Source organism: Panthera tigris, chromosome D4 (assembly GCF_018350195.1).
Source record: "Panthera tigris isolate Pti1 chromosome D4, P.tigris_Pti1_mat1.1, whole genome shotgun sequence".
Lineage (NCBI taxonomy): Eukaryota > Metazoa > Chordata > Mammalia > Carnivora > Felidae > Panthera > Panthera tigris.
The window spans coordinates 75,588,648-75,603,018 of NC_056672.1; the positions used below are offsets into that span (position 1 = coordinate 75,588,648).

Sequence of the window (14,371 nt, forward strand, 5' to 3'; positions counted from 1 at the left end):
AGGTACCAGGGGTATGGGATAAAAAGGCAGACACAGATGCTGCTCTATGCAGCTGACAGGTGAGAAAAGACAGACAACAAACAAGCGACCAGATACCAAGTCATTACAGCTTTAGTGAGTAGCATGGCTTTGTGTGTCTCTATGTGTGGCAGGCAGGATTTACTACAGATAATGTGGTCAAGGAAGGCCTTTTTCGGGAGACAAAGTGACACGTAATTCAACACGTGAAGGAGAACAAGGAGCCATCATGGGAACAGTGACGGGCAAATCCCGGAGAAGTCCATCCTGGGGAAAGGGAAGAAGCAGAGGCCTTGAGGAAGGAAAAAAGCGCTACATCCTAGCAAGAGTGCGTGGGGATGATGAGTAAAGGGCCAGTGTCCGAGATAAAGACTTACTTTGCTCTCCCACTGGAATGCCGTGAACAGGAAGGTGTCAAAGTGGAAACCCCAGGCCGGATTGCTTGGGTGAAGACTGCTACCCCAGAGCGTAACGGCCAGGCTCCTCCACCTCCAGTCAAGCACGGACAGTGAGCTAGACACAGTCTTGTGCTCTTTATATGTTTCAGTCCATCGAATCCTCACGATCCTATGAAAAGGGTCCTATCGTGATTCCATTTTACAGGTGAAAAATTGTAACTCAGGAAGGTTAAGAGATTTGCCCAAGGCCACCTACCCACCTGAGGGGAGGGGTTGGAGTGGAGGCGAAGACTTCCTTCTGTCTGATCTAATTTTAAGGCCTAATTTTAAACTGTGTATGTGAGGTGGTGGGTGGGAAGGGGCAAGTGGATTCGCGACGTCTCTACTGCCTTCCCCGCTGCTGACCTCTGGCGACGGAGTCATCAAGGAAGCCTGACATGAGCACATGATGACCTTGTGAAAAATTCAAAGCGCTTCCTCATCTACCACTCATTTTAATCTTTGTGACCACATGGGGAGGTAGAACTAATTATCTCCACTTTCTGGATCAATCAGCTCCATTTCACGGATGAGAAAGATGAGTGTGAAGCACCTTCCCTGGGGGTCTGCAGGCCGCAGGCTGGGTCCATCCCCAGCGTGCTTTCCATGACAAACAGGGCTGCCGTTAGTGCGAAAGCCCTCTTGCACTCATATTCTGACAGGTCCATTTGTGTGATGCACAAGGACAGGGATAGCACGTGGGGCGAGGGCAGAGGAGGGTGCGTGTTAGAGGCAGCCTGGGTACAAATGTCAGCTCTCTTTCTCCTTTCATGTAATTTTGGGCAAAATGTTTACCCCTTTAAGCTCCAGTTTTCCCACCAATGAAACAGGAGGTGATGACGATGATGATGGTGATACCAGATCCACAGGATTATGGCAAGGATTAAACGAGATAGCACACCCAACATCATCCTTAGCATGGTTCCTGGCACACAGGGAGTGCTCAGTCAACTATTACTCTCCCCGCTACTGCTATTATCCAGGAAGTACCAGAGGCACTGAGAATCAGGACTTTGGTGCAGTCTTAATCCCCACCTCAGAGGTGCGCAATTCTCATACCACAGAGTTTAACCTTTCCATTTCACAGATGAGAACATCAAGGCAGAGGCGGAAGAACTGGCTCTGGGTCCCACTGGGAGTGAGTGTGGGAACTGCTGTCTGACTCCTGACCTCAGGCTTTTTCTTCACAATGCTTTCCCTTCTCTAGAGCCCTAGTTTTCCTTTTACTCCTCTCCTCCAACTCCACCCATCCCTGCTAAGAAGGAACCCCTCTCCTCCCCCAAGCCTCTGGCCCCACCATGGATGTTGGCATGTGGTTGTAGTACCCAGGCTCCCTTGGCATTCTTTTCAGAGAGCTGAGGCCAGGGGGTGAAGGACGGGCCTGGGGCAAGCCTCTGAATGTGTGGGAATGAGCCCCCCTCCCCGGGAATTGGGCCTGGCTGCCACTGCATGTTTGCTCAGGACCCTTTGGCAGTCATCCATGGTTTGAGAAAGGCAAAGCAGCCAAGACAAGACAGAGGCTAATTACCTTGGGTAATAGGAAATTGAGGAGTGGTGACAAGAAGGGTATCTAGGCCTCTAGCTAGGCAAGGGCAGGGAAGACCATGGATGCCTAGCCCAGCCTGACCCATCCACTGTGAGTGGAGATTCCTTCTCAGGGTCACTCTCCAGTTCCAACAACCCAAGGGTGCAGGAGTTGGCCACACTGTCAGACCTTCTGGAGACCCTCTCCTCTGCTTCTCTTTGTTTGTTTTCATTCAAAAGCAAAACAAATGAAACAAACAAGGAAATTCAATTTAGACAGGGCCCAAATGCTGAGGTTTCTGTTTTGTTACACCAGGGTGAGCTTAGGACAGAAAATCAGCCTTGACTTTCCCTCCCCCAATTGGTCTCAACTCAGTGGTGCTTTGTAAAACTACATGGATAAAGGGGCTGCAAAAGTAATTTGCCTTCCTTGGTGGAGTGAAGAAAGGGAGTAGAGATTCAGAGAGAGAGAGAGAGAGAGAGAGAGAGAGAGAGAGAGAAAGAAAGAAAGAATGAGAGAGATGGAGAGAGAGAGAGATGAAGAGACAGAGAGAGAGAGAGACGAAGAGAGAGGAACCCACACTCAAATAAGAAATAGGACAGAGAAACTGAGGTACACACACAACAACAGAAGAGAATAACAAAGAGAAAGGCAAAGTCAGAATGACTGGGAGAATGGCAGATAGACACAGACAGCAAGCTATGAAGAATAGACTTACACAGAGAATGAATGAAAGGCAGGAGAGATGAACAGAGACACAAGGAGGCACAGTGGGGTAAAAACAAGTGAGAGAGGCAGAAAAGCAGGAAGGACAGGAGCCCAGGAGGAGAAGAAGGGAGAGAAAGAATGAGAAGAAATCTCGTGGCAAAAGTATGCATTCTCTGAACTCTCAAGCTGGGGTGGATCTAACACACCTTCACTTTGAAGGTGCCAGAACTGCAGAACAAGAAGGGGACATGAACGTTTAGCCCAAGGTCCCAGAGATGGAAGTGGTGGTAGTGAGATGTGAATGCAGACTTCCTGCCTGAGAGACTGGCCCTCTCCACCTGAATCCTATTATATCTCTGGCGGGGTGGATGAGAGATTTGGTGTCCTGTGCAGTAACTATATGCAAGGCATTCTGGTCAACCCCTGTCTGTGGAGTTTGTCACTTACTGCTCTTCCTTTTAACCCCGTGATATGAGAACAATTACCAGCTCCCTATTTCCAGAGGAAGACACTGTTGCATCGAGCAGTGAGAAATGACTTTCCCCAGGGCAGGTCATGAGTAGAGGGCGGAATCAGGATTTGCACCCAGTTTAGTCTGTCCCCAAAGCCCATGCTCTTCCTACTTCCATACACAGCCTTTTGGACCCAAGAGTAATAAAACTGATTTTGGTAAGGAATGAGCAAGCAGAAAATAAGAAGCCCCAAGAACTGACAATGGAACTATTTTAAAACTCACGACCGTGTTGGTCAGACTTCATGGAAGGAGAGTCACCAATAGGATGAGAGATGGGTCCAAACCACACCCTGGGATCCTTGTTGAAGCAGCCCAGATTCCACAGCCATTTAATAAAATCAGTTTTGAAAATAAAAGAAAGAAGTGTTCAGAGTTAGGAATGACAAACTCATGACAAATACATTTCCAGGACAGAAGAAGAAAGGATGGTCCCACTTAACGACATGGCAAGGGGGTCATGGGTGTTAAGCAGTAAGGGAAAGAAGAAGTGAGGGAAAACCACCATCATCTTGAAAGGATTCGACTGATTTGTCAGCTTTCAGGGTTAATTGCTTTTGGGGTTCCATAAGACATTTCATTGCTCTCTACATAACAGGCCTGTAGGATTCCAGACTGCCTAATGCCCGGACTCTACAATGTCACCCAGAGACAGGGTTACTACTTGTTTCTCACTGGATAGGAACCACCTTCCAGGGCTCTGGCCCTCTCTGCTAGATGTTGTCCCAGTAGTTGGTGAATGGACGGGGAGGGGATTAAAATTAACCATTAGCCCAACAAGGACAACAAGAACAACAGTGATAACAGCTAACACTTCTTACGCTCTTACTGGGAACTCATCACCAAGTGGAGAGCTTTTGTGCACTAGCTTATCAAATCCACTTCAGGTCCCAGTGCATCAGACATTGTTATTATCTACATTTTCACAGAGGAGGACATGGAAGCTCAGAAGGTTGACAGGCTCACTAGGTGTCACACAGCTGGTAAGTGCAGGGGAGAGATGTGAACCCAGATCTGTCTGCCTCCAGTCTATGTGCTTAATGAGGGACAAAGGGACCAGAAGCCAGTCATCATGAAATCTTTCAAAAATGTTACTTTCTTCACATAATCACAGTTTTCAGAGTTGGAAAAGGCCTCAGAGCTCTTAATCTGGTCACATACATTTGATAGATGCAGTGGTCCTGGACACCCAGAGGTTGGTGTCAGCACTTGTTGATTAAGAGGCAGTGGAGTCATCCTCTCAAGATCTGGATCCCAGGTCAGCACTTAAGGCTTGAGGCAAATGCTACTTCCTCTGGCAGGTTTGCCAAGATGTCCCAGCAGAAGAGATTTGATAGCCTATTGTATTTTGGGGATTCCATTTCCAGAGCTCTCACTGTCCCCAGCTGATTCTGCTATTCTGTACAAAGTAAAACTTGGATCCCAACATCTACAAGATAGTCAGTGGCAGAGCCAGGGTCAGAGGCCCACTCTCTAGCTTATAGGGATATTCCTGAATTTGGTGCATGAATGTGTTGGATGTTACCAATGAGCCTGAATATGTTGGATATTCTAAAGTATGCCATGGTCTTTAGAAAAGTCATGGCCTTCCAGAGGAAGTGGGGATGGGATATGGTTTGGAGGTGAAAGAGATTCACATTGTGAAGGGGTTAATACTTACTGAGCACATACATACTGTGCTGGGGTGTTTTTTGTTTAATTCTCATGTGCCTCTGCAAAATAGATTTTATTATTACTGTTGTACTGAGGCTTATAGAGGTAAAGGATGACATAACTAAAAATGTCAAAGCCAGATCGGAATTCACAGTCTGTGGCCTTTCATACCATCATTAAGTTCTAAGTTATTTGAGAATAGAACCCTTGTCATAGTCACATTCATACCTGCATTTCTTAGCTCAGTACCAAGTCATAGGAACTCTTCAGAAAATGTCTGCTGAATAAGTAAATGAGTTATGAGTGAATGAATGAATACATAAAAATGGAATGAATGAAAGAAGTGATGAATAAATAAGTGAATGAATGGTGGAGTATAAGAGAGGAAGAACAGATATATGGATGAATGAGATAGATGGATGCAGAAAGGGAAGAAGGGGGGGAGAAATGGATGGAAGGAGGGATGGGTTAATGATTGGGTAAAGGATGGATAAATGCATGGATCACTGAGTAAATAAAAGAAAAACATAACTGAGTTCAATAATTTGTGGATAATGCCCTCCTTGTTAATAACTTCAGCTTTCTAGGCTAAGGGAGGTGCCCTATAGTTTTGTAACTAGGGTACATGAAGAAAGCTTGTCTCTAGAACTCTGTATTATAGCTTTTGATGGCTGCATCTCAATGTGGCAAATGCTCACTGAGGGGAGAACAAAAGAAAAACGAGCCCCTTTTCTAAGATTAACAGATGAGCCTCAGAATGACTTCCTTTTGTATCACTAGAAGTTTGGATGCAGTAACTCTAATATATTTTGTGAAGGAGTGATAATGGCACTATTTCTAAGGAGGGGGAAGCTGAATCTAATAAAACTAACAACAAATATATATATATATATATATATATATATATATATATATATATATATATATATATATACATACCTATATATATATGTCATATATATATGCTGCATGTATACATACTTCAGATATACAAATCTAAGTATTTTTTCAGAGGGGATATCATGGAATTGAGAAAAGAACACCAGGCAGGGACTCCTATCCCAGCCCTCCTTGCTAACTCACCACTTTTCCTCTCTGGGCTGCAGATTATTCATCACTAGAAGAAATGCTTTTGTGTTCCTGGCCTCCCTGGGCCCTCCAGCACTAACCCTGTGTGATTCTGTGGCCTATTGTGGCCACACTTCTCCAATGGATACTTCTAAACCTTAGCATCTGAAGGTGCACATACAGGCTGTCTATAAAACGTTTGGCTGCCTGGACAGATTATTCATGCCTTGCCTCCCAGACTTGAAATCATCTTGTTTCACATCCCCCATGCACCCAGCACATCTTACTTGTAGAGACCGTCGGGCTCCAGACACTTGAAGATGACGGAGTAGATACTGACTTCAGGGACCTCTCCATGGCTTCGACCAGCTGCTACACAAGATGTGCCCAGGCCAGAGAGTAAGTCATCGGCAAAACTCAGGAATTCTCCTGGAGGGAGACAAAGAAAGATGAGCTCCCCAGCTCAGGCCTTGGTGAGCAGACATCCTTGCTGCTGTCCGAACCCAAGAAATGTCTGGATACCATTATCAGGAGGATTAGTGGACAACGCAAGCATAGCATATGAATGACAGAATAGTATCTAGCCTTAATGTCTCTTTGTTTAAATTTATGCCTGAATTTTCCCAACTGTAAAGTGGGCATACTAATATCTGCCTTTATAAAATTGTAGGAAGGCTCAAATGAGGTAAATTATTGTGCAATAAAAATATACGAAAAGGCAAAAGGTGCATCGTGCTTTCTGTCCAGACTAACTATTCTGGTCTTATTGCTGCCATTAACTTCCTCTTAACTACTTGAGCAAGACCTTCCTTCCGGGAACTGCATTCTCCTTGCTGGTGTAACAAAGGAGTTGGACCAAGGATGTAAGATAGGTTTCCTGTTACATGGTCACTCTATGCATGAAGTGGAGTCATGAAGTATCCTGGTTCTGGATTCTGGATTCATGAAGTGGCTCATGGATTCAGGAAGTGTTATGTTGGTTCTGGATTCGTGAAGTGTTATGTTGAGATGGACAGAGACCTGGTCCAACTAAGGGGGAAAAAGTTCCATGCCTGATAAGTGATGGCCATGGGACAGGAAGGGACAGTGGAAGAACAGAAGCCTCGAACTCCATGATTTCTAAAAATCAATCTAGACACTGGATTTTAGGAAGCAGCTGAAGTTTAGTAGAAATAGACCTAACTAAAAGGAATAACTGGACATTTAAAATCTCAGGTTCTACTTTTAGCTCTGTTAAGAATTTGCTGGATGGCTTTGGCCAACCAAATTCCCATCTCTGTGCCTTAGTTTTGTCTTCTGTAGAGTGAAAGTGGTAGGATCACTATTAGAGCTTTTGAAAAAGGAAAATAAAAACATAGATGTGCACAAAGATTAAGATATATGGATAAACGTTACAGTACCATTTAAACCAGGATGAATTTAGAAACAACTAAATGTTCAATGATATAGAAATAGCAGTATCATTTATAGTTCAGTGATGCAATGGAACATTTTATAGCCATTAAAAACAAGATTGTGGAAGCATATGAAGTTATATGAAAAGATATTAAGTTAAAAGACAGGTTACACTATTACAGAATAATCTAATTTTTGGTGGAAGTTTTACATGTTTATCTATTTAAAAAGAGAAGGAAAAATTACAAAAAAAAATGTACAATAGTGGCTTTGTCTGGAAAGTGAGATCATGGGTATTTTTCTCTCTTATTTTTGCTTATCTCTGTTTTTTTTTTTAAATCATCGATAATGGACATGTATTACTTTTGTAACAAAGAAAAAAATCAATAAAAAATTACTTAAAAATAGATAAAATAAATGAACCAGGCTAAATGGCCTCTTAAGTTCCCTTCCAATTCTAAAATGGGATGATTTAGGAGCAAAACAAACACGTGGATTATTTTATACCACACAGTATGGAATGATTTGAAGCATCCTTACCATTCATTCCTTCTCCTTCTTGTCTAATATGGAATGCCTCACACTCTCTTCTCATTTATTCTTAATAACGACAAGAGGAAGAAGTCCATTCGACTAAATCCTCTCCACTTGATGTTAAGGACAATCAAATATATTGGAACCAACATGGAACAGTAATAATATTGGCCAAGTGCCTGAGAAGGCTGTGACCCAAGGAGGCCACAGAGCTCTTCTCTACCACGGAACTGGTAAAGCCAAATATATAGATCACAGCCTGCTGGTGTTTCAAAGAAAAGTTTCATTCTTCACTCACAGGTGAATGATATAACACTTGTCTGACTTGAACTGTCTGGAAAGCCCTAGGATTTCAGGTAAACAACCGTTCGATAACGTACTTGTCCGTAGGGTCCGACAGAGCAGATCTGATTGTAGTGTTCTTTGTTTTCTACTTTTTTACAAAGACATCTACAGTTCATAGACTTGATACGTAGGTGCCAGAGGGAAGCATGTGAACCAGGCTGATGTCAGCAACATGCAAGTTCACCTGCTATTGTCAGACAGGCTTGGGACTGAATTCTACTTCCACCATTTATTGCAAGTCTCCTAACCTCTGAAAGTCTCAGTTTTCCCTTCTGTAATACGGGATCAGTAACTGTTACTGAGTTTGGAGTCCAGAATGAAAGAATCTAAGAAGAGATTCTTAGACCGGCAGCCGTCTAGAACCAGCAGTTGGAAACCAAAAAGGTAAATGAAAGCTTTATTCATCAAGGATGTTGGCATCCTCTGTTTCTTTCACAGGCCTCTTATGTCAGCTTCTTCCACAGTAAAATCATAAACAGACAATGTCTCTCTTCCAACAGCTACCAAAGCAGAGCAACATATAGGGTGAAAAATGAAGAAAAGGGGGAAAAACAGAATTACTCACTGGAGTAAGGGCTTTGTCTCTCGTGGTTTCTTAGGATTTTAAGTTTGGCAACTTACATTTGTTTTCTCTGAGCTTGGATCCATGTCTGTCTGCTTCTCAATTTGTTTCTAGATAGCCATTGAAAGAGTTGGCCCCTCATGAGGGAATTCAGGATTTCTGTGGCCAGTATTAACGGTCTTCAAGCCAAAATATGGCTGACATTCATTCACAAATGGGCATAGCTTTCCAGATGTTTCAATGCATTTCAGAACAATTGGACCCTGGATAAAAGCTTTATAACATGCCTGACAGGTCAGTAAGACAGGCACACAGCTCTAAGCTTTAAGATTTAGTTCGAAGGAAGAAACTGGATAGCCTGGAACACATAACTAGTCATATGGAGGACAGTATAAGGACATACAGCACCCAGTTGTATTTGGGACTGCATAGACATGATGACCTTTGCATGGAAAGTGTCAAAAGGAAAGGAAGTGACACAGTACCAACTCTTCTTTGTTTTATTTAATCATCACAGTATCAGTATCCAATCCTAAGGAGTTAAATGTTAGCATCTCTGTTGTAAAGCTGGGATTAAGCTCACAAATTTCAGGAGGGACAGAGCTGAGATTTGAACCTGTATCCTCCTAACTGGGAAGCCATACTTTTTCTTTTATACTATGCTGCCTCCTAGAGAAAGTTTAAAAACAACAGTGTTCGAAAGTGAGGTTTTCAATTCTGTTCAGTTTGCAATTGAAGCGTGTCACTCTCTTAGCTTGGGGAATGAAACAATGAAAGAAATAGTTCCTGACCTACAGTTTGTAGTGTGACAAGAGGAAGGGTTCTGAAAGACAAGAACAGACCAACAGAGTAAGTTGTAAGATCGCTTTTCTTGGCACTGTCTTCCAGAAAGTTTAAATGTAACTTCGATGGAGACAGGTGAATGAGGGGATCCTTCACTTCCTCACCTGTTGGAAGGGGTCTTAAGGAAGATCTTCTCTGTGTACAAATGCAAATCAGTGCAGTTCAACACATGCACTGGGGTTCCACAATACCTCGTCTGGCAATGGAAAGTCTGGCAATCGAATGAACAATACTACAGGGCAGTGGTTAAGAGGCTGGGCTCTGAATTTACACTGCTTAAGGTTAAATCCTGGTTCACCCCCCACTTATGGCTTGCCTCAGGCAGGTTCTTTGATTCCCTCCATCTATCTCCTCATATGTAAAACAGATAGAATCATAGTATCTAAGGTACAATGTTGTGAATATCATATAAAATATTGCATCTATTGCTTACAAATCAATTAGCACCGTGTCTGACATACAATAAGGGTTCAAAGATATGTTAACTATTGTATTAATTATCGTTTTCATTAACACTGTCATCATATCAGAGGAGAGAGATAAGGGCCCTTAGAACTTTTTTTTTTTGGTCCAATCTTTTATCCTGTCCTTTTCCAGGTGACAATTGAGGCTTAGAGAAGGAAAGTATCATGTCCATGGCCATACGCAAAGTGGGAGGTCCGCTTGGAACAAACATTTCATCTCTTGGCCCTTACAGCCTGTGTGGTGATTCCTATTAGCCTCTGAGATAAACCTGCTGAGACCTGAAGACCTTGCTCTGAATTTCTGACCAACTACCTTCAACATGAACGTGAGCTAGATTTACTTTGTGCCAGGCACCGTGCTAGACACAGAGTTCCACCCTGCCATCTTCTTAAACTTGGACTCCCTGAGAAAGATAAAAAGCCTAGGAGAGACAGAAGTAGTTCAAGAGGTTTCCAACACGTGCTATATTCTAGCAGCGGCTTGCCCATCAGGACATGCAGAACTCCAGGGTGGAGAAGGAGAGGCAGACATGGTGGGGGCTGAAGTCTGTCTCCTCTGTGCCCACACCAACTTCAAGCCAGATCAACACCAGTTTGATCTATTTTATATACTGATGGTCACGTTTTATTTAAGTTGGGGACAAAAAACTGTTCTAAAAATATTGGCTTATAAGTTTTACTGCTTAAAATGTTTGAATCCTAAAACCCTGCCACATTCTCTGGTAGAAGAAATACAGAGGTTCAGGAATGTTGCACCCCACCCCCAACCCCAAATTCAAGGCTTCACAGCCACTCTGGGGCAGAGTCGAGGATCAAACCTATTTGCTTCTGAGCTCCATGTGCCTTCCACTAGGCAACTCTGCCCAGGTTAGGCTACCCCTGTCCCCTCCTCTCTGGTATGTTATGGCTGTGTGGCAGAACCCTCCTAGATGGGGCTGCTGTTGCCACTGCCTAGCCCATGCCTGTCCAAGATTCTAACATTCTTTCTCTGTTTTTCTTTCCTTGAAAACAGATAGGGAGTTGGGAGTCGCTGTACAGGAATGTGCCTGTTCCCCATTATGGCTCTTCTGGGGCTGTAACCCGAGTGGGCTTGGGCCAGACCCCCACACACTGCTTCATCCACTCAGACTCGAGCCTTGCTCTCATTACGATCCACAGCGGAGGTCAATCACAAATTCTGCCAGAGATTCAGAACCAACCCAACAAAGCACAGTAATTTTTCGAAAGGCCCCACCCCCTGCCTCAATCCCTTCTCCTTTTATCACTCCCTCAAATCCCCTGCCTCCTCGTTTCCCCCCTCTCTCCCCTTCTCCCCTCACCCCCTCACTTCTGATTGAGTTGAGGTCACAGTCAAAGCCGGCCACAAGAGCAAATTGAAAACAGGCTGGGGGGGGGGGTGGGGGGAGGAAAAGCAGCAAAGAAATTCCAAAATGGAAGGGGCGGGAGTAGTGAGTTATTTAGCCCAGGTGGGGAGAAAGGTCCCCGCTCCAGCCTCCACGCTCTTTTCAGGAAACGCCAGGGGGATTTGGAGGCAGCTTCGGGCCTGGTCTCTCTCTAACCTGAGGATGCTTCTTGCTGTGGTGCCAAGGAGAAGCAGGGCTCTGCATTTCCCACCATTCCTTTAGTTGGGCCAATGTAGAAATTCATTCAGAGCCTTGTCATGACAAGATGCATTTTTTCAGGGCCTCACACTTACCAGCTGCCATTGGTTTGTTTCTTCACAAACACGGTACTTGAAATCTGAAGAGCCAGTGTCTGGTTCCTACCTCAAGCATAATGGCAGTACGAGGTGGAGGAAAGAGAGTGGGTTTGTGGGGGCAGATGAAGGACCCGGTTTTGAAGCCAGCCTCCACCACTTAGGAACTATACTATCTACGGATGGATGATTAAGCTCTCTGAGACTGCTTCTTCATCATCAGAGAATCAGGTGAGGAACAAATAATTTATGTGGTATGCCTGCTACATGGATGGTTTACCAATGTCCGTGCTCCCCCAGTCCTGCTACCATATGTCCATTTCCATCAGGTCACAGCAATTTGTCTGACAGCCAAATTTTTAGTGGTGAAACTCAGCTACTTTGAGATACATTATATAATATCTAACTCCCTAGAACTTTTTTTGTTTTTAAAGGAAGCAATATTTAAGAAGGTTGAGGGAAGAAGGATGGAAGGTAGGCAAAGAGGAGAGAGGGAAAGGAAATGTCTATTCACTCTTATCGTATGGCAGGTATTTTTTTTAACATTGCCCTGATTAAACATTGAAAACAGCCCCATTGTGATTTTCAATACAATCTAAAGATTTGGGTTAACCACGCTTTTACAAATGAGGAAACAGGTTGAAAGAAGGCTAAGAAACTTGCCTAATGGGATCCCATGCTTTTCCTACTGCACATGTGCCAACAGACTAGGAGATGCTGTTTCAGCAGGATTTGTGTTTTGGTCACCTCTGTGTCCTCAGTGCCCAGCATAAGGCTGGCCATGCAGAGATGTGTGGGACTCTAGAAAACCAGATGTCAGTGGTTGAAGGCTGGATCCACACCCCATCTCCCCAACAATGGCATCGGGCATTAGAACTCTCTTTTGGGAGAACCAGGATGCCTCCTGGGTGACCTCTTTTAGGAATGCATAGGACTCGCAGGATATAAAAGAGAAGGGACTGCCAAAAAATGATTCTGAAAATGGCAATGGTGGTCTAGCAAATACCTACCAAAAGTCATGTGAAGGGACTTCTGGCTCATCTCCACGCAAGTCCTCAAGTGAACCATCCATCGATTGGACCAGCTTTAAACCCATGCCTCCTTCTACTAACAGTGCATGAGTTTTCCACTGGAGAACCAGCTCTCCCCTAATGTCAATCTATATGATTTCGGTGGAGCTAAGGCCTACTCCTTCCTCCAGAGATGGGCATGTGGTCAGCGACCCGATATTCCATGTCAGAGGCCAACGAGAGATGAACAAGTGACTCAAGCCTGATCAATCGGACTAACTCCTGGGACAGAGTCCAAGTCCTGATGATGACATCATTTGAAACCTTGGATCGGTTGGGTCTGAAGTTAGATATCCTCTTGGATATTTCAAATACATGAGTCAGTATTTTCCCTTTTCTGCCAAAGTACTTTCCGTTTGTTTTCAGTTACTTGCAACCAGGAGCCTTACCAGACACAAATCCTATGAGGTAGATTTTATGATTGCCATTTTATATGAAAAAAAAAAAAAAAGCTTACAAAAAGCTTACAGGTCTCAAGCAGATTGCCTAAGGTCACACTTCATCTAAATAACAAGGCTGAACTTCAAATCCATAGCTGTCAGACTCCAAAATCTGAGCCTTTCCCATCATAAAACACTGCCTTGGGCAAGAGATACAAAGATTCTATTATTCAACAAAAATCACTGAGAATTTCCAATTCCTATTTCCTCTAGTCCTGTTTTCCAACCTCATTGCCTACATTATCTTCCTCACTAACTCATTCCAGCAATACTGGTATTCTTCTGAGGAAGAATGCCTTGCATTCTCCAACCACAGGGTCTTTGCACCTATGGCTTCCATCTCTGGAGAGCTGTTCCCTGTATTTTTTGCATAATCATTCCTTCTCCTTACCCAGATGATTACTTAAATGTTACTTCCTCAGAAAGGCCTTCTCCAGCCACTCAGTCTCATCTAATCCCTTTCTGTCCCCCTTTTCTACTTTCTCTTCATAAACCTTATCAATCTTTCTCATATATTGATGAATTATTGTATTGTCTGTATACCCCACTATGAGCCCCATGGGGAAAGGACTTTGATCACTTACCACAGCAACTGTACATAGCAGATTCTCCATAAATATTTACTGTGTACTGTGACCTGAGGTGATGGCTGGCAACACAACGTGAAGAAGAATGTCTAAGTTTACGTGCCCTGGGAAGCAGAGACTAAAAGAAGGGTCTGGGTGCAGATGGTTATTCTGAGAAGCACGCATGGGAGAGAGGAAAGAATCAAATAAGGAAAAAGAAACATCAATATAGAAGTGCATGATGAAGTCTACTGCCATGAATCATGGGAACACCATTCTACAGGGACCTTCTAAGAAGGGACCTAGATGTCTCCCCGAATTGTTTGGCTGAAAGCTGGGAGCTAGAGAGCATACCACTTGATTCCTGATAACTGCTGGTTGAGAACCTCCCCGTGAAAAGTTCCCCATGCCTTTTTTTTTTAAGCTGTGCATGTACATGGGCCTAGGGAGCTCCCTTGGTCCTGTATAACAGCATGATGAGGCAGAAAGTGGAAGCTTACTTTTGAGGTCACTATCAGTACAAGGTGAGCCTTGGT

General features: G+C 43.8%; 1 protein-coding gene across 1 annotated transcript in view; it reads right to left on the bottom strand.

The window, feature by feature from the left end:
* ASTN2 (astrotactin 2) overlaps positions 1 to 14,371 on the bottom strand; it is an 873,390-nt gene that overhangs the window by 46,879 nt on the left and 812,140 nt on the right. Inside the window, exon 20 of the mRNA XM_042963755.1 lies at positions 6,208 to 6,349. Within this exon, the coding sequence (XP_042819689.1) occupies positions 6,208 to 6,349 (142 nt within the window). The remainder of the gene's footprint in view (positions 1 to 6,207; positions 6,350 to 14,371) is intronic.